We start from the raw sequence: 21,987 nt of genomic DNA, 5'->3' as shown, positions 1-21,987 counted from the left end.
CGACTTGCTATTGAGTTCTTCAGCTTATGAAACACTCTGTGGAAATATCGAACTGTGGAACTGTGATCGTCATTGGGATGCATCCCCCTTAGAGTACAAAGAGACAGATGATAAACCCTCACCAGTTGAAGACATTACTACAAATTTGGCTGTTGTTAATCAGATTTCCCAAGAAAACATAGAGTCTCTGAAAACAACGAACAAGGTAAGACTAGAATTCAAGACACGTCAAGAACAAGACGAAACTCTGAAAAAATGCTTTGAATGGGCAAATAAAAATCAAAATTCATATACTTTCGATGATGGCATATTACTTCATTCCGAATATATCTGTGGTGAAAACATTAAGCAAGTTGTATTACCTTTAGAAAAAAGAAGGGAAGTCCTAAGAATGGCACATGAAATCCCTCTTGCCGGCCACCTCGGTGAGAAAAAGACAATTCAACGAATCAAGTACTCATTCTTTTGGCCTACTATTAAGCAAGATGTTAAAAAATTCTGTGAAAGTTGTAAAGAATGCCAATTGAGGAGAACAGTTACGTACAAAGATCGAATCCCAATTCAACCTATTGTTAGGCCGGAAACACCCTTTGAAGTATGGAGCGTGGATTGTATCGGGCCATTAGAACCTCCATCCAGGAGAGGTCATCGGTTTGTGATATGTGCAGTTGACCTATGCACCAGATGGGCAGAAGCCACCCCCGTCAAAGACATAAGTGCGAAAACAACATGCAACGTTTTGATGAGGTTTTTTACTCAAACTGGATTTCCAAAAGTGATTTGTTCCGACCAGGGAACTAATTTCACAGCCAAACTCACCCGAGCCTTTGAGAACTTACTTGGTGTGTCTCCACGATTCTCCACTCCAGGACACCCCGAGAGTATGGGTGCTGTCGAGCGTTGGAATAGAACCTTAAAAGAGATGATGAACAAAAATATCCAAGAACATGGCAGAAACTGGGATTTGAATCTTCCCTATCTCCTGTTTGCCTACAGAGAAGTGCCACATAGCACCACTGGTTTGTCTCCCTTCCAGATGGTATATGGAAGAATACCACCAGGACCATTATCTTTGCTGAAAGAAATATGGACAGGTGAACGTAGCATTCCAGTTACAGCTTCCCGTTCAATTGAAAATTATCTACAAGACCTTTTAGAAAAATTAAGAAAAGCTCATGACATTGCATCAGCAAATTCCAAAATATCTCAAGAAGAGTACACTTCAAGATACAATTTACGTTCTCAAGAAAAGACTTTCAATGTTGGGGACAAAGTCCTCGTGTTAATGCCATCATCATCACATAAATTGCTCAACACGTGGCAAGGACCAGCTACCGTGATCAAACTTACCAGGCCACACTCTGCCAAAATCGAAATGGAAAACGGAAGTATTAGGGAACTCCATATAAATAAGTTAAGGCCATATATTGCTCGTGTAGATCACGTTGGTATCATTTTTGACCAAGATGAAGAGTTTGGAGATATCCACTATGCACCAGCAGATCTTATGAATAAATCTGCTGATGATATCTGGACCCATTTACAAAATTCGAAAGGTGACTTAAAATATTACCAACGGGAAGGACTATTTAAAGTACTAAAATCTTATGTAGATGTTTTCAGTAGCAAACCTGGTCAAGCCAATGTTGATGGTCATGACATCAAGGTTACAGAAGGATGTAATCCGAAAAGATTGAGGCCCTACCGTGTTCCTGTTTCACTTCAAGAGGAAGTCGATCGTCAAGTTAAAGAACTGTTAGAATGGGATCTTATAGAACCCAGTGACAGTAACTGGGCACATCCTATAGTATGTGTTGCAAAAAAGAATGGCGGCGTTAGACTGTGCATAGACTTCAGGCTTTTAAATAGCTTCACAATTCCGGACGCCTATCCGATGAAGATTGCTAAAGATTTACTATTCGAAATAGGGAAAGCCAAATTCATAACAGTTCTCGATTTAACCAAGGGATATTGGCAAATTCCTATGAAAGAAGAAGCTAAACCCTACACAGCATTTATCACTCATTCCGGCCATTACCAATGGAAAGTTCTCCCTTTCGGTTTGAAAAATGCTGGAAGTACCTTCCAAAAATCGATGGATAAGGTGCTTGCAAACCATAAGAACTACTGCCGTTCATATATTGATGATGTGGCAATATTTTCTGAAACATGGGATGGCCACCTCTATCACATCGACCAAGTGTTTCAGACACTGAGAAGCGCAGGTCTAACCGCAAATCTAGAAAAGTGTGATTTCGGAAAGAGCCACGTGAAGTTTCTAGGACATGTAATAGGTTCTGGCACTCACTCTCCAGATCCTGAGAAAGTAGAAGTCATCAGAAATCTGTCTAAGCCTACCACTAAAAAAGAAGTCAGGAGTCTTTTAGGGCTAGCAAGCTACTATAGGGATTATATCCCAAATTTTTCTGAGATTGTTTTACCTCTAACAAACCTTACAAAGAAGAGTGTTCCAAATAATATTCCATGGGACTCTGAAAAAGAAGCAGCTTTTAACAAACTTAAAGAAGAGTTGATTAAAATGCCATCTCTGCATACTCCGGACATCAGCAAGCCCTTTCAACTCTATACGGATGCATCTGCTTTCGCAATTGGAGCGTGTTTAGCTCAAAACGACGAACATGGCAAAGAAATGCCCATAGCATTTTTCAGCAAGAAATTAACGCCCTGTCAACAACGATGGTCAACCATCGAACGAGAAGCATTTTGTGTCATCGAAGCCTTGAAAAAATTTGACACATGGATTTTCGGTGCCAAAGTGCAGATTGTGTCTGATCACAATCCCCTCACCTACTTGACCCAAAGCGCCCCTCATGGTGCTAAACTGTCTCGTTGGGCTTTAGCGTTACAACGGTATAACATGACTGTGACATACCGCAAAGGAAGTTCACATGGGAATGCTGATGCTTTGTCAAGGTTAGCTGTTAACTCTTTCTCTCTCAATGAACTCTGAGCAACATTGTCTCTACGGTGACGAATGTGCTTTTTGTGGGGAGACTTGTAAAGATCGTGACTTGTAAAGATCATGACTTGTGAAGATCGTGACTTAAAGAGAACGTGAAATATAAATAATAGGACAAGAACTTGCATTTTACGGTGTGGCAACAAGAAGAGGATTCGAAAGATTTTTATATATATTTTGTTTTAGAGAGTTGAAGATTTTTAGTATTTTTGAATAGTTGTAAGAGTTTTAACTGCAGTAATTAAGAGTTTAAAATTTTGATAGTTTAGAACTGCAGTATTTATTTTTTTTGGTTCTGTTTTAAAATTTAAATAAAGGTATTTTGTTTATTCTAAAAAATTAGCTTTATTCTTCCTACAAGATTCAATATTCATTATATTGAAATAAGGAAAGGATTTTTACTGTGTTCTTTTAACGATTTATTTCTCTACCATTTTTTTGTTGATGCTGCAGCGGCAGCGCCAAACAGGCGATACGGACTTAAAAACTGTACAGAAAAGCGCCAATTGGCGAAACAGTAAACCCGTTTGGCAAACCTACAGGCTGACGGAGAGAGAAGATTTTTCCCCGGCAGTCAAGTGGAACTACTTCAACAAATGTGTGCGTCTCTGCTTCGCCGAAATATGTGATCTTGTGTACTCGCATCTGTACTGTGCTCTGAATTTCTTAAGCCGTTATAATGTACCCGGCAACTGTTACTTTTCCTTATTAAATTTGATTATTAATTGTAACATGTCTATCTTAACTAAGATTTTGGCTTTCCTAGTTAATGTTAGGGATATTTTCGTATGCACGTGTTACTCACACGTACATCATTGGTGACCCGGACGTGATTTGAACTTAAAAACTAAAAATATGCCTTATTTTGATGCCAATGCTCTTCCTTATGACTGATAAAGGCTCAACCCTATTTATTTCCTCCTCATTTTATCGTACGGATTACACGTGGTTTATCACACTTAAGGAGGATTTACAGGTATGTGGTCAAATTTTTTTAATTATCTGTGATTGGTCTTAATTATGTTTTTGTGATATGTTTTGCTCTAAAATTATAGTTTTAATTTAATTATTGATTGTTTAAAATTGATCTTTGGGTAATATTTGTACTCACACTTTATTGAGATATTGAATGTCTTCATTATTTTATTCTAAATTGATACTGTTTTGATAAGGTATAGTGCAAAACATTAAGTTTACGATTTACGATATATTTATAATTGGCAACCATGCCAGGATCGGAAGGCCAAACCAACGAGGAATCGAATATGGCGGTTCAGGAGCCACAAATCTCACACGTGGCAGTTAAAATTCCCCCTTTATGGAAAAAAAATGTTAAACTTTGGTTTATTCAAGTTGAAAGTAACTTTGCTTTAGCGAACATTAGTAGCGATAGTACAAAATACAACCACGTGGTTTCTTCGATAGACCCTGAAACTCTTTCCGCAGTATCAGATATTTTATTTAATCCCCCAGCGACGGCTAAATATGATGCCCTTAAAGCTAGGTTAATAGTAGAATTCTCAGATTCGGAAAGCGAGCAAATACGCAGACTTATTTCTGAATTGCATTTAGGGGACGACAAACCATCTCACTTATTGAGAAAAATGAGAGAATTAGGTGGAAACTGTATAACTGACGAATTTTTAAAATCATTATGGCTGCAAAGGTTACCTTCCGAGGTGCATGCCATTTTATCAATAAGTTCGGAATCCTTAGACAATTTAGCAAAAATGGCTGATAAGATAGCTGAAGTGCGCACGCCAACGAACAACAGCGTGTTCGCGGTCCAGGCAGCTTCGGCGAGTTCCCCCAGAAACCCTAACGATTCTGGTGCCCCCCTCGAGGAGCTTAAGGCCTTAAGGAGAGAAATCTCTGCCCTAAGTAAACAAGTCGAGCGACTCTCCCGCGGAAAAACGAGGAATAATTTCACCCGGGATCAACATAACACAGCACGTAGTTTTTCGCGTGGGCATTCCCGAGAGCGTGTGAACAATTATTGTTATTTTCATTCGCGATTCGGTAATAATGCACGAAAATGTCGAGCACCTTGTTCCTTTTCTCAGAACACTACGGCCCAGGAAAACTAGTAGCAGCGGCTGTCGATCGAAATTCATCGGCAGTCGCGCATTCATGTCGTTTACATGTTTACGATAACAGACTAAATTTAAACTTTTTGATTGATTCGGGCTCGGATGTTTCATGTGTGACACCGACTTCTAAGTTTAAGAAAATGCATCCTGATTCGCTTCAATTATTTGCCGCGAATAATTCCAGAATTTCTACGTATGGAACAAAATTGTTAACTGTGAATTTAGGACTTAGACGAAACTTTTCGTGGAAGTTTTTAATCGCCGATGTACCAGTGCCTATAATAGGAGCCGACTTTTTAAGGCATTTTGATCTTTTAATCGATTTAAAACGAGGTAGGCTTATCGATAATACTACGAAATTAACTCGTATTGGTTCTCTTTCCGATTCTAAAAATTATTTTTCGGTAAAGTTAATATCTGGTGATTCACCATATCACAGAATCTTGAAAGATTTTCCGGACGTACTGAAGTTAAAATCCGATTGGGTAGAGTAAAGCATAGTACGGTTCATTACATCGAAACAAACGGTCCTCCTGTGCACAGTAAACCGCGTAGGTTAAGCCCTAAGTTATACGAAGCAGTAAAAAAAGAATTTCAATTTATGATAGATCAAGGTATTTGTAGACCATCAAAATCAGCATGGTCATCACCTCTTCATGTAGTTTCTAAAAGTTCGGGCGACATACGGCCAGTAGGAGACTACCGAAAACTAAACGCGTGCACCGAACCCGACAGATACCCTATCCCGCATTTACAAGACTTTAATAATACGCTTAGCGGAAAGACAATTTTTTCAAAAATTGATATCGTTCGGGCATATCATCATATACCAGTCCATCCAGATCATATACCGAAAACTGCAGTTTGCACCCCATTTGGTCTTTTCGAATTTCCGTTTTTAAATTTCGGACTGTGCGGAGCAGCTCAAACCTTTCAAAGGTTTATGAACGAAATTCTTGGAGATCTAAAATTCGCCTACGTCTACTTAGATGATATTTTGATATTTAGTGATACAAAAGATGAGCATAAATCTCACCTACGTACTGTTTTTGAAAGATTAACTTCATATGGATTGACAATTAACACTTCGAAATGTGTTTTCGGCGTTCCGGAAATATCTTTTTTAGGCCATATAATCAATAAAGATGGTACCAAGCCTCTGACGAACAAAGTGGAACCAATACTTAACTACCCACTTCCTAAAACGGTAAAAGATTTGCAAAGATTTTTAGGATTTTTAAATTTTTACCGTCGATTTTTACCCAACGTAGCCCAGAATCAAATACATTTAACTTCGTATTTAAAAGGGGCTAAGAAAAATGATAAGACAATCCTGAATTTGTCTGAGGAAGCGCGGAGTGAATTTCAAAAGTGCAAACAGCTAATCGCTAATGCTGTTCTTTTGGCACACCCGAAGAAAGATGCCCAGTTGGTTTTACAGGTTGATGCGTCAGACTTCGCGATCGGTGGAACGCTATCACAAATAGTTGATAGAAATTTACAGCCTCTCGCATTTTTCTCACGAAAGCTTTCGCAGGCGGAAAGGAACTATAGTGCGTATGATCGAGAGCTATTGGCAGCTTATGCTGCTATTAGGCATTTTAAGCATATGTTGGAAGCACGGAACTTTTCTTTAATCACCGATCACAAACCGCTCACGTATGCATTCCGACAGCGTTTGGATAAGTGTTCACCTCGTCAGGCTAGGCAGTTAGACTTTATCTCCCAATTCACCACTGAAATTCGCCATATAAAAGGTACGGAGAATATCGCTGCCGACGTACTTTCGCGTATAGAAGCAATAAGCATGCCTAACCCTATCGACTATGAGGAAATTGCTAAAATGCAAGAAATCGACCCAGAATTACAAACATTGCTTAAAGAGTCAAAAGTTCTACATCTCAAAAAACTTACCTTACCGAATTGTAGCTTACCGATATATTGTGATGTGTCAACAGGTAACGCCCGCCCTTACATTCCTCCGGCATTCCGTGAGAAAGTTTTTGCCACCTTGCACAATTTGTCTCACCCCGGCATTCGCGCATCAGCAAAGTTAGTATGTTCACGGTTTGTTTGGTCTTCCATCCGCAAAGATTGCGCGAAATGGGCACGGCAGTGCATTCCGTGCCAGAAAGCAAAAGTAAGCAGGCATACTAGAACCCCGTTAATGAAGTTTCCAGACCAATCACAGAGGTTTGATCACGTCCACCTTGATCTTGTCGGTCCCCTACCTCCTTCTCAAAGTAATTATTACTGTCTAACTATGATAGATAGATTTACTAGATGGCCCGAAGCAGTACCCATACCAGACATAACAGCACGCACAGTAGCACAGGCTTTCTATGACCACTGGATTACTCAATTTGGTTGTCCGACTGTTATTACTACCGACCAAGGGCGACAGTTTGAAAGCGGCTTATTTCGAGCCCTTTCCCAATTATTGGGAATCAAGAGGATCAGGACGTCTCCGTACCACCCACAGGCGAATGGACTGATCGAGGAATTCCACCGTCCTTTGAAAGCTGCCTTAAAAGCGCACGATACCAATGACTGGGTGGCTGCCCTTCCAACGCTGCTGATGGGTTTCCGCGCCGCTCTCAAAGAGGACATAGGAGCAACCACTTCTGAACTGGTGTATGGAAAGACTATCCGTCTCCCAGGAGAATTTTTCAATCCGACACCTCCGGATGCGTGCCCCAAACAGTTTGTGGAGGATTTAAAATCTCACTTTGCCAGTGTCCGCCCGACCACGACTTCTAGCCACGGCCAGCGAACATGTTTCATTCATCCACGCCTTCACAAGTCCACATATGTGTTTGTTCGACACGACGGAGTTAGAAAACCACTTCAAACTCCTTATGATGGACCATTTAAGGTGCTAGAAAGACGAGATAAAACGTTTGATCTCGAAATAAAAGGGACTAAGCAAACGATCTCCATAGATAGACTGAAACCCGCTTTTGTAACCATGGACTCTTCTCAAGTTGCTTCCAAGAGTGTGAAAAAAACTTCGGACAATTGTATCACCCGTTCTGGACGATTAATCCGACCCCCGCATCGGTATGTCACATTTCGTTGACACTGCGGAGGGAGTATGCAGCGGCAGCGCCAAACAGGCGATACGGACTTAAAAACTGTACAGAAAAGCGCCAATTGGCGAAACAGTAAACCCGTTTGGCAAACCTACAGGCTGACGGAGAGAGAAGATTTTTCCCCGGCAGTCAAGTGGAACTACTTCAACAAATGTGTGCGTCTCTGCTTCGCCGAAATATGTGATCTTGTGTACTCGCATCTGTACTGTGCTCTGAATTTCTTAAGCCGTTATAATGTACCCGGCAACTGTTACTTTTCCTTATTAAATTTGATTATTAATTGTAACATGTCTATCTTAACTAAGATTTTGGCTTTCCTAGTTAATGTTAGGGATATTTTCGTATGCACGTGTTACTCACACGTACATCAATGCTCTAATTTTGTGAACCTAATAAATGTATTTCTGATATATTCCGTAAAATTCCTCACAGTTACATGTTTTTGCATATTTATCAGTACACATATAATTAATATGTTTTCATTATGACATGAATTAGATATACATATAAATAACTTCTGTATTATGCAACATAAATGTTGTTTGTATTGTTTATGAGGTTGAATAGACATTAGGTATTTTTTGAAAGCAGGAAAGATGAAAAATGAGCAATGCCCTCGCCGGGACTCGAGCCACGGACCTCTGGAATACGTGCCAGCGTGCAGACCACTACACCACAAAGACACGCTAAGAAGGTGGGAGAAATACCTTACATACTCCCCTTTTAAAGGGCGACTGGAGATTTAGGGGACCCCATCGCCAAATGAAGAATCATCCTTCACCACCTTTCAGTTAGGGCGCACTGTAAAAACACTAGTTTTTTTTTTTTTTTTTTTTTTTTTTTTTTTAAGCAGGAAAGTTGAAAAACGAGCAACTTCTTTCCCGGGACTCGAACCTCTTAAACACACGTCGAGCTTGCTAACCACTACACCACGAAGGCATGCTAAGAAGACGAAGACCTTATATACTCCCCCTTTTAAAGAAAGGACGACTGGGAATTAGGGGACCCAATCGCCAAATCCTGGTGGTAGAGAATCATCATCCACCACCTTTTTTAGTTCGGGCGCCACTGTAGAGCCTTTAGGTTATTTCGAAGCAGGAGACATGAAATGAGCAATGCCCTTGCCAGAGCTCGAACTACGGACCTCTCGAATTCGCGTCGAGCGTGCTGACCACTACACCACGAAGATATGCTAAGAAATCGGAGCTATATTAATAGCATTTACCGTAGGAAAAGTTGCAACACGCTGAGTATGCCAAAAAGCTAGAAACAAAAAAGAAGGAATGTCAAATTTAAAAAAAAAACTAGCCACCTAAAATAGTTATTAGAAAACAAAAAAAAAGATATAATAATGAGTGCACCTAGTGTGATTCCATAAAAAATATTTAATGTTCTTAATTACCTATATCATGAATTAAGTACATTTGCATTTAAATTAATCAGATAAAAAATTTTAAGAAAAAGGATTAGTAAGAACTGTTTTTATTGTTTTTAAATTGCTTAGTTTTTTTAACCAGTAACAGAGAGATTAAATCTTAAAAATACCTTACGCTTTGAGGAAGGGTAACACATTGACGAGTGGAAAATTAAATTATTTTATTTCTGGTACTGATAACACATTACGTTTAAATGACCAAGTTTGTTGATTAAATTTAAGCCTTAAATACGCTAGACTTTACTGAATAGCAACGCATTGGCCTGAAGAATATAAAAATGTTTTATTTCGAGGTGCTCCAGAGCATAGCTTTTAAATCGCTGAGCTTGCTAATCAAAAATTTATTAAATTCGTACAAAAAATAAAATAAATTTTAAAACGGATTGGGAATTTCAAATTCGGTCTTTGAGGTACTTACTACGTTCGCGTGGAGGAAGAACTACATGAGTTCAAAACTGGGTGGCCCTAGATGGAGTCGGTTTACCACAACTCAAAGAACAAAGAAACAACACATAAAAATATTTCATTATTTTATAACAGACATTAGGAAAATTTGCACCCGAAACTCACAACATGCTGGAAAACGTTTATATTGAGCTATGGGCATCTTTCAGATGCTTTTAGCGGTTTAGACGATTTCAGAATGTAGATGTTCCTATTTGAATACACTTTTGTCTGCTTCTGCATGGCAACGCAAAATTCAATCGAAGCGCATTTACTGACGCTAAGTGGCAACACTGTGAACTATAGAACTTGCTTTCGATTTGGTTGATGCGGCTCGAATGCTGCTGATGAGCTAAATTTGTTTTGGTATTCTAATAAATTCCCTATTAAACACTAATTCAGAAGTCAAACAACAAAAATCAGCGTTATATTTACAACATTTTCACAGGACAAAATCATTTTGTGGTTTCGCAGCTGAGGATGGTGGTTCGGTAAAACCATCGAAACAAGCCCTGTGAAAATTTTGTAAATATAACGCTGATTTTTGTTGTTTGACTTCTGAATTAGTATTTATTCGGCGTGTTATTGTGTCTTCCCTATTAAACTTTTTTTTTTTTTTCCAATGGCAGATTGTGAACACTTACAATTTTGTAAAAGAGTTTATTATTCTATACTAAGGCCAAATGTAGTGGTCTCTTTATTATGGAGGCACCTTCCTATGAAGGGACGGACAGTTACATTCGAACCCAGGCCCTTCGGTATCGCAGTCTGGCTCCCCTAACCACTATACCATATTCCCTATTAAACTAAATTGAATGTTAATTTAGATAGAGATACAGCTGAACCACATGCATAGAAATTTAGATGCGGCATTTAAACATACTGTATAACTTTGTTAGATACGTCACGCCATAATTGTCTATTGAACAATAGGGATAACTTCAATGATATCTCATAAAAGTTTTCTCGCTCGTAAAATTGCAGTATAGTTGTTATATTTGTTAGGAGAGCCTACTTACCAGACAGTATAGGGGTTAGGAAAGCCTACTGCCGTTCGGAAGCGCCCGGATTCGAATCCTGGAGAAGACATGGATGTTTGTAAATGTATAGTGTCTCTGCGGCACGGGCACTCTAAATATATGGCGAGCCGGAAGTCGTCTCGTGTGGTTTTGTGGTAAGGAAGAGAAGTGGGAGACTCTCGGATCACCTCCCAGAATTCTCTCGTTCAAAACTGGGATGGAAGTGGAAGTTCAACCTTCTTGAAGCTCTGGAAACCATTCGTCCATGAAATGCATGGACAAGACAACAACAACAGGTTTTCTCTGCTCGACTTGTACAGAATATCTGGCTGAAAAAAAAAAAAACTGTGTAATTTAAGTGTTTGATCAATATGTACCAGTGAGGATACCTGACTAGGACAAACAAAACTATCGTCCGTTGTATTCTGGGGAATAAAAGAATTGTTTTCTTATAAAAAAAAGAACACGCCAAGGAATAGGATGAAAAGATACTAATAATTACCAATAATAATCAACGTAACGTGAGTAAATTATCAGGATTGTAGTTTGAAAGGTTAACCAACAAAGGACAGAACCTGCAACAGGAATAAAGAAAGGAGAGAAATAAAAATGGAGAAAGTGAAACATGTGCTCACAGCAACAACAAAATCGAAATATGTGAAGAGGAAACAAAGTTATTGAAACTATCTATTGATAGAAAACTGAAGCAGCTATGAAATAATGTCTTTAAAAACAGAAAGGTTAGAAATAGGATCTTTAACCAAAACTGAACAATTTTCGTGATAAAAAATGCCTTCAGAAAATCTAATTTGCCAACGGAAGGTGGTTTTTTTTTTTTTTTTTTTTTTTTTTTTTTAATAATAATGGTTGCAACGAAAAGGTAAAAGGGACTTTTTGACCAGCTGTATTGAAGAGTGGAGGATTTATGACTTTCAGTATTCCAAGCATATGTTTCATGCCTAGTTTGATTAATCATATTAAACTTTAATGGCAAAGAATGTGTCAGATACCTCAAGAAATCATATTGTTTGAACTTACGGTCTCATCAATGTATCTTTACATAATCACTCTGGAAAAACAACAGAAAACTGACAGTTTATTTTTTTAATAAACAAGACACGCAGTATTAAATAGCTTTAGATATCTCATGCAGAACATAGCTATCAAACAATTCCTCCTCAGTGCATGAGAAATATTGTGATTTCCCAATATCACTCAAAGAGTAAAACTCTAAATCGCAAATCAGCTGACTCCCTCTGAATCGTTAAATCTCCCTGCTGATCAAACCCTCACTTGCCCTAGCATCAGCAGCTGTATTTATATAATGTATCATGGACTTTCGGAAAAAAATCGTAAGTCCCCCCCCAAATCAAAAATGTGTTTTCCTGAATCTTCTAGAAAGTCGCCAAGTTGGCAAGAAACCAAATGTCACTAAGACCTGTGAGGAGTGCATTTTCCTATACCTCCCATTCTAATTGAGCTAATTTTAGAATTCAAACGTTGCTGAAGTCAAGGCTTGAATGATTTACAATTCTGTATAAGAAATTAACATTTATATGCAAAAAGATACTGCCACACGTTTAATTGCATACAATACGGAAAACCAATCATGCAACCCAAAAGAATTTAAATGAGGAAATATGTTAGAAATCTAAATTGTTACTCAAACATTTTTGTTTAATTGTTCTGAGAAAATAAACTAAGGATTCGAAAATTTTAACTGACCATTTCATTTCCAAGTATACTTCTTTAATAAATATTTTAAATCTCTTTGTTACAGATTCTAATTTTACTTTAGTTAAAAATACTTAAGATTAAGTAATTTCGCTATTCTAAAGATAATTAATCAAGAATACTTTGAGGAAATATATATGCACTGCCGTAATGGTGGAGGAATTTTGCATCTTCAAAACCTCAAGCTTAGTTACTTTAATGTGTGCCAGTTGTTTGCTATTTCCCGAAGTGTGCTATGGAATTTGTCTAAAAGTACGCTTAGATATATTAAATTGCAATACGTACGTAAAAATATATTACATTGCAATTTCTGCCTTCTTAATTTTTATAAGAAAACGTTTTCATACTAAACAGATAAAAGCCATACACATAAATACTAATCTTAGCGTAATTATACGCCTTAATAATTATCCAAAGAATTTTTGCAATTACGGACAGCATTCAAATGGTTGAAGTGATTACGAATAAAACTGATCTTAAATATAGGCCGTGTCCACAAATGTACTTATCTGGCCCATACTTTTGCCACCGAATGGAAGTAGACATATACTTATAGTTACAAACTACAAATGACAGAATGTGTTTCAAATGACAGAAATACACATATTTTAGCACTCTTTAATTCTAAACTAATCAATTTTGTATAAAAAAATAACTAATAAAATAAAAATCTGAAAGGTTACAGATGTTAAATTAAGACCAAAGGAGCATTTTTTTAACATTTTGCCTGTTACCATTATTTATTAAATATCACGTTCTTCGCACTTAAACCATAAAATTCAGTTCAAGAGCAATATCGTAAAATAGTTTTAAATTGAGCATATCTTTAGAATTTCCGATACAGAGTCTCGGGTGCTGGAGATAAAAATGTTTTTTCTATACATCGTTGCCATGGCTCGCTTTGAAATCCTTGAGTTTATTAATCAAAACTTCGTGTAAGTTTTACAAAATATGAAACCGATAATAAAACAAATTCTAAATTTCAAATTTGGGCTTTCAGATGCCCATACTCGCAGTAGGATTACGTCATTCAAAATTGGATGGCTCTAGGTACCGTTGTTTTATCACAATGCGAAAAACATACATACATACATTTATACAGATTCTTCATTATTTAATTTCTTCAAATATAATACAGGGAGATAATATTTGGTGGCAACAATTTGAAAACAAAACGGACATTCAGAATGATTCGACGCAAAATCGCAAAACTCAGGGACAAAGCTCCTTTGGACTAAAAATTAGGAAATCAAACTTTTATACGCCCCTCTGGTGTTTATATTTAATAAGAGTTTATATTGATTTTAAAACTAAAATACAAAAGATATGCCTTCCGTACGATACAAACTGACCAGGATAATCCATTTTAAAGTTGGAAATCATATTCAAGGGCCATATGAAAATTGAAGAGCAAAATGTTTTCTGTTGTTAAGATAAGCTGAAGAGCATTTCTATGCAGATCGTCTTGAAAAATATTGATTAATATTATGTAAACAAAAAGAAAGAGCGAAAACTCACAGGCGCAACAGCCAACTCGTAAAAGTTTTTATGAATTTTAAATTAAAAATGTTTATAATTTAATAATTTTTTCTATGTTTATTACATAATTATTTTAAAGTGATAAAATTTCATGATAATATTCATAAGATATTTTTAATGTTCGCAAACTTATAAATTACTTCTGTAAAAATTGTTTCAGTATACTAATTTTAACAGAATTGTAAATTAAAGAATGTTAGAAATACTAGTTAATTCCAAAAGAATATCATTAAATTTCATTTTAAGATGAAACATCAACCTCGAATTATTATAATTTATTTATTTATTAACCAACTCTTCAACGCAAGGTAAAAATGACATTAAATATCACATTTTTTTAGACTGTATAGATCAGTTTTTGTCTTACAAGAGTCTAGCGACAGAAGGACTCTTAAAAAAAAAGTCTGATGTGTACACCACATGACTTCCTTGTACGGAATATTAAATTATACGCATTCTTTTCTTGTATTTCGTTTAAACTTATTGGATTTACTTAAATCTACTTCGCCGACAGCGCATAAACCACAACAGAATAAAGGCATTCTTTAAAATTCACTCTATTTGTTTAACATAGCGACACTCTGGCGCTAGGTTCACTTAACGGTATTATATTTCGTTCATATTATAACTCAGAATGCACAAAATTTATATCATTTAAAGAATAGAATTATTTAATCGTTGCCACATGTTCTTTTCAAATACTATAATAAAGCTAGAACGATGCATAAAAGAAATTAAGCAAACAAAACAAAAAAGAAACAGTTTTTCACAGATTATTGAGTATTTTTCATTCAATTAATTCAGTTCTCACTTCGTGACAAGGCAAAAATACATAAAAGCTCAAAATATCTATATTAAAAATTACTAATTATTAAAAATTAAATTATTAAAAATTAAGTAAATCTTAAACACTTATTTCCTTAAAAATTTCCAGAAAGGATTAAGCCTGATTTAATTCGCAATAATAAATGAAGGCGTTATATTTGTTGTTGCGAAGCTACGTTTCTCTAGATTGGCAACAAATCCACTACTCTGCTGTTTCAAATGTAAACAAGCACTTTCGGCCATCAAAAAAATTATTAGGCTTAGTGGCACTTAAACAACTTTAAAATTGTTGATAATTCTAAAAATATTGCATACAGATTTACTAAAGGCATAAAAACCTTAACCGGAAGACAAGAACAACATAAGTCAATCATTTTTAAAGCAAAAAATGTACAATTTACAAACATATAAGAGTAAAGAAACTGAGATCACTGAGCCGGGTAACAGAGTGGATATATATATGAATATCGGCAGCGCCAAACGTATATAAATATATACGTTTGGCGCTGCCGATTGCAACCAAAATACGAGGTGCACATCTTCATGTTATAGTAGTCCTATATACAAAATTTCAATGTTTGAGGCTACTCATTTTTGAGTTATGCGAGATACGTACGTACATAGTACGTTCGTACAGACGCCACGAAAAATTCTCTTCAGAATTCATTTTAAAGCAGTTTTATAATTTGTTTGGAGGAAAAGAGTCTTTTATTCTGTCGTTACGTACACATATCACGCAAAAACATCGTTAAATTGCATTCGAAAGCGGTCAAAATGGATATTTTCGTTGAAATATGCTGCCTGAAACTTTTCGCGATTACAATACTTCCTTTTTACTTCGTACAAGGAAGTAAAAATTAAACTTCGTCACTTCTATAAAAGTGTTTTTTTGATTAAAAAATGACAAAACATGAATATGTGCATCATTTATATATGTTTAATATAAATGACTGCGAAAATAAAGAGAGGGTAAGTAGTATCTCTCGTCGTTACCAATTTAAAAAATTCAATTTTGGATGCAATATCAACAAAGGATCGATGAATCTAACTTCCAAGAATTCTAATTTCTTTTTAACAAGAGTTCTGTCAATCTAAAAGTGAACTTTTTATGTAGTCATGTTGGAGCAATATTAGTAAAATATTCATTATACTTTAATATGTTAGATTCGAATAGTTTTCTACCTTTATATTAAGAATTCGCAGAGATACAAGTAATTACTATTTTCAATATGTTGCTTACAAGTTTATTGCGAAGCACAGTTCTGGTCAATACCAATCCTTTAATAGCCTAAATAAATCCCCCCCGCGCGCCAGTAAATGCTCTTTATATATTTAGAACGCTTCGCATTTCCTTCGGTAACAAACATTAAAAGGTGATTCGAGTAAATAAATTCGTGATAGAATATCTCTAATTTTCTCATTAAAAGGAACAGAATTTTTTTTTTCTTTTTGGATTTTATGTGAATGAATGTTTCACTAGTCAGAATTTTTGTTCCGCAGGGTCATATAAATTTATATTTTGTATTTTTAGAACCTTTTTAATAAAAATGCTAAAACTGTTTTCATAAAATTATCTACTTTATTTTGAGAAATTTTATCATTAAAAATAATTACCTAACGTAATAATTAAGAAGACAGTACGTGTATGTTCCTTTGTACACATCATAAGCTAAGGTGCTTATGATGTGTTGCTAAAATAATTATCCTTAGTGTCTTTCACAAAGCGATCGAAAATCACTAAAAATTTATTATTGTATATGCCATGCATTTTGCACAATAGAATGAAAAATCACAACGGAAATATCCATTTTGTCCATATTTGGACGATTTTTTTTTCCCTTGAGTCTTTCTACGTATAGCCAGAATAAAGGGCTTTTTTTTCGCAAACTGATTGTAAAATCGATTCAGTAAGGATTTTTTTCATGATGTCCGTAAGTACGTACTTACGTGCATACGTATGCATTTATGTATCTCGTATTACAAGTATTTCTCCCGCCTTCTTCGCGTGCCTTCGCGGTGTGCCGCTGGGCCCAGTTCCAGAGGTCCGCGGTTCGAATCCTGGCGAAGGCGTTGCAAATTTTGCATCTTGCCTGCTTCCAAAAAATACTTAATGTCTCTACAGTATAACTCAAAAACGATTAAGAACGCTGAAATTTTGTATATGGGACTACTTCACAAGGGAAATATTCATTTTGTCCATATTCCCGAATCCATTTGGACGATTTTTTTCCCCTTGACGTTCTGTACGTATGGACAGAGTAAAGGGCTTTTTTTTTCCAAAAGGATTGTAAAGTCGATTCAAGTTTTTCGTGATGTCTGTTAGTACGTACGTACATAAGTATGCATCTATGCATCTCGCATAACCCAAAAACGATTAAGAACACTGAAATTTTGCATATGGGACTGCTAACATTTAGTTGCGGCACTTCTTTTTTTATTGCAATCAGCACTATTAAATATAAAACAACGAGTACATGTACTTAATCTAACAATATTTAATACCAGTTTATTACTGTAAATATCTAACAGTATTTAATATCAGTTTATTGATGCAGTGAAATATGTATATAATTTAACAGACCGTATAAGAAAGTCATGTGGAGTCCGCAACAAGTTTTTTTCGCCTGGCTGGGAAGAGATGTAGAATGCTAAAGATATAACGATTAATTATTAATCAATTGAGTTTAATTAATAATTAATATTTAAGATATAACGATCAATTACGTATTTTTGTGTGATGGTGCAAAGTAAAGTAATTGTGAAAAGTAAGAAGTAAAAATAATGAATTTTTAATTTATTAATATTACTGATTTTAATTTCCCATATTTTTTACGTTGTCTTTTCTTTGTCTCTGTGTTTTTGTTATTGCCATATTGCTTCGAATTTAAGCTAGTAGGATAAGCAGTACGAGTTAATGTGGCTTAAATTCGAATTAATACGATAAAATTCTTTAGAATTATCAGTAATGGGTCAGTTGCCTTTTCATTTCTTTGTACGCTGATGCAAATAAAGTAATATATGCGTTAATTTTTAAGTGTGTATTTATTAAGTACATGTCGAACCTATATAGAATCGTAGTCCACTTCTGTGGGTTTTTTTCGGATCCCAGTTCTTAAACCATTTTATAGAGATTTGACAGCTACATGAGCTAATACAAAGAATAAACAGTTTCATGCAACAAAATATATACTTAAATTAACACAAATACTTTACATTGCATAACACACACAAAAAATATCAAACACAAAACAAACAAATATAAACAAACAAAAAATATCCCTTTCATTATTTTAGAATTATAACTATTGTTGTTCTTGTTGCCAGTCTAAAGCAAGGCATTCTTTAAAAAATAAAATAAATAAATAAAAAATAAAAAGAAACAATATTGCCGTTTATTAGTGGCCGATTATTCAAGTGTTTTAAAATTCCCACATTTATATATTAAGCATGAATTTAATTTTAAAATTAAATCATTACAGTTCAGTTACTTATTACGTTAGTGATTTTAAATCACTTTTTCCATCAAAGAATCTAACCCGTTAACGTCATATCGACCATTTTCCATTCATACTTTAAACCAAATTAGCTCAATACTTTCTTAAAATTCCGTTTTAGAAGATATTCATGACTATAAAAGTAATCAATTAACTCTAAATTTCAAAGAAATTTAAATGCGTTGTGTGTATTTTAGAAAATTAACTATTTATGTCTCCCATTTCGACGCAAACATATCTCTGTATCAAAAATTAGTTAATATCTGTTATTAACTACTGAAGAGTCTTTATCTATGGGTGTCCCTCGCATTGCGAAAAAATTGCGACGCCTAGAATGACCAAATTTTGTATACATATTATAGTATAGTCCTCCCTCCGAATATGTTCATGTCGAAAATCAAACTTTGCATTTCGGACTTGTTTTTATTCATTTTATGTCTTACTTGGAATTAATAACATTTTGATCAACAAATTTAGTGATTTAAAATTACTATGTTGCCTTTCCACAAAGCTTAAGATATTTGTTTGTCAGACTGGTCTGTTTTTCAATTCAGACATTTAATAAGACACGACAAAGCCTAAAATATATATTTTTTTAATTAATGAGAAAACTTAGAGATTTCGAAGAAATGCATTGCTATTGATCGGAATAAAATATTTTTATCTTTTGCGTGTCAATGCTTTGCCATTTGGCAAAACGTAAGCTTTTTTTTCTTTCATATTGAATCTGCTGTTATCGATTAATTAAATGAGTGGTTAAAAAACAATAAGCTCAGTTCTTCGTTTCTGTTATTATTAATTACGAGATGGAAGCGTGAAATAATACTAGCTGGTCTCTTTGAAATCCTTACATATTTTTTCTAATAATTATTTTAGGCGGCAGGCCATGCAAGCAGCTATTCTTTCTTTAAGCTTTTCATCATAATACATTCAGCTCAAATTACTCTTTTTGTACAAATAAAGAATTATAATTATGAATTAAAGAGAAATATCGCTTACCATGCCAGTTATCATATTGACAGATATATTCTGATGTCATAAATTGATTCCTAATTGAAGATTTTCCCACGCCGTTAGATCCCATCAGCCAAACAGTGTATTTAGGTACCTCTTTGGTGTCAGAATTCGTTGCAGCAATTGAAGTCGGAGTGGTAGGTGCTGAAGATGAAGCCGTTGTTGATGTCGATGTCGATGCACCGGGAGAAACATTAGCTGCGAAATCCGGGAAAGAATTTTCGGACACCGGCGAGGTGGGCGTGGAACATACAGATGTCGATCGAGATTTGCATCGGAACGAGTCCCCTCTGTTGATAATTCCTTTAGAAGTAACGCTGAAGTTTCTAACCAAGTGGAATTCTCCATCTTCACCTGCTGGCACGGACAAGGAGTGGCTGATGCTCGATCTCGGATTCAGTACTGGTTTCGAGTCTAGTTGCGATCCACTGAGAGAGTGGGGGATGTGAGCCGAGTGTCTCTTTGCCCGCAAGGACCTCGAACGGTTGTGGGAAGATCTGGCGCTGGCAGAGGAAGTTGTCGTACCGATATGGACAGCCGAAGCTCTGCGATTGCATGGACTGGGACTTTTGGTAACCGTGTGGAATTTTGGAGTGCTTAGGTTGTCTTGTTTCTCGTTATTGTTCAGAACTTTATCTGATGATCTGCTTCTTGATTTAGAAGGTGAGCGAGACATTCTGGTGCTCGCTTGAATTTGTTGATCTGCCATTTCGTACCTTAAAAAATTATAACTATGTTGTTCCTTATCAAAGAATGTGAAATCAGTTATGCGAGAAGACCGCTAAAGTACATGTTGAATGAAGAGAGTAATGTTTCAGTCTTTTTAAATTTGGAGTTCTCTTCACAAAACTTCTGCACAAAACTCGCCAAAATATAATCCGCAGGGCAAAAATGCTAGTCTTTGCCTCAAGTAAGATACAGCTTAACGGTTTACTGTGATTATTCCGGTGCCCGATGTCCTAACAGAAAAAATCTAATTTATTTTTTAATGGTTTCTCTATAAAAAAATATCAATAAGTAATGTATCCTAATGAAATTTAAGATAAAGACTTAATTAACAATAATATGCTTTCAAAAAAGTAAAAAATTGGAAGTACACTTTGTTGTTTCGTATTATCTTCCGCTCCGAGTACCCTACGTGAAGAATTAAAACTAACCCGTTTTTGCAACATGCAAACCTTAGCGCTAAAATTTGGCATCTGGCCTACGATCCTGGGACAGCACTCCTCGGGAAATAGCGCGCATGCGCCCTTTGACGTCACAGCCTTCACAGTCCAATAATCACGCATGACGTTACACGACCTGCTGATGCCAGCCAAGATAAATGCAACTTGCCTGGGTTTCGTCGTCCGATCTATTCTTTTTTTGGTGGTACCTAAACTGTTGATAGGTTTGGGTAAACACAGGCTAACGTCCTTCAAGCCACTCGTTTTTCAGGCAGCGAACGAGGTGAGTTTAAAGCAGAAAATGCCTAAAAAGCTGTCTGAAATTTTTTCCTAACATTTTCCCGAAAAGTTTTCGAAAGCAGCTGTTCTAAATGAGGAGCAGCAGGCTTTTCAGACAATAGATTACTCTTGACTCTTGTGATAGAAATGCGGTTACAGCAAAACAAACATGAGAAATTCAACAGCATGCTCGCTTTTACGCGAAACATTTATATAGGCGACATGCTTGTAAAATTGCCAATAGCTTAGTAAAAACAGGAAACCGTAAACAAAGATAAAACAATTATTAGATTTACGTAACACTTAAGTTACATTTAGGTGTCAGAAACTAGAAATAAAAACAGCGGGTTACAGCAGTTCTTTAAATTATAAATTATGAAATCTTTTCTAAAAATAAAAATTATGAGAAAATACATTATTTTATTAGCTAAAATCATGAGAAAGAAAAAAAATGTATCCTGATTTTAATTACTCCACCTAGCGTAATTTTACGGGTCTGATGAATTATTAGTAACAATAAATATGAATAACTGAAATGATTACTTTTTAATTGTGAATTTGTACACCAATAACAGAGAGAATAAATTGGAATGAAAAAGGAAATATCATATTCACAAGATGATATATCTTATCATACTGACAGTACTATGCTTTGCCTAGTGTCATCTTATTATACTGACGGTACTATGCTTTGCAGAATGCCAACACACTGCCACGTGGAAGATAAAAATATTTTATTTCTGGCAGTTGCAACACATTTCTTTTAAATACCTCAGTTTTCTGATTAAATCTGAAACATTTTGAATCTTACTCTTTTCCAAGTGACAATATATTGCTTTTAAATCGCCAATTTGTGGATCAAAATTCCATCTGCAA

At 35.7% G+C, this 21,987-nt stretch overlaps 1 protein-coding gene across 1 annotated transcript in view; it reads right to left on the bottom strand.

Annotated features, from left to right (window-relative positions):
- LOC118199386 (GTP-binding protein RAD-like) overlaps nucleotides 1-21,050 on the bottom strand; it is an 82,879-nt gene extending 61,829 nt beyond the window's left edge. The window contains exon 1 of the mRNA XM_035371234.2: nucleotides 19,652-21,050. Coding sequence (XP_035227125.1) covers nucleotides 19,652-20,375 — 724 coding nt within the window. The 5' untranslated portion in view covers nucleotides 20,376-21,050. The remainder of the gene's footprint in view (nucleotides 1-19,651) is intronic.
- Between the last annotated feature and the right edge of the window lie 937 nt (nucleotides 21,051-21,987).

Source organism: Stegodyphus dumicola, chromosome 3 (assembly GCF_044657685.1).
Source record: "Stegodyphus dumicola isolate Sdum_Otavi_A_Nest chromosome 3, ASM4465768v1".
Lineage (NCBI taxonomy): Eukaryota > Metazoa > Arthropoda > Arachnida > Araneae > Eresidae > Stegodyphus > Stegodyphus dumicola.
This window is presented reverse-complemented; position numbering and strand designations above follow the sequence as displayed.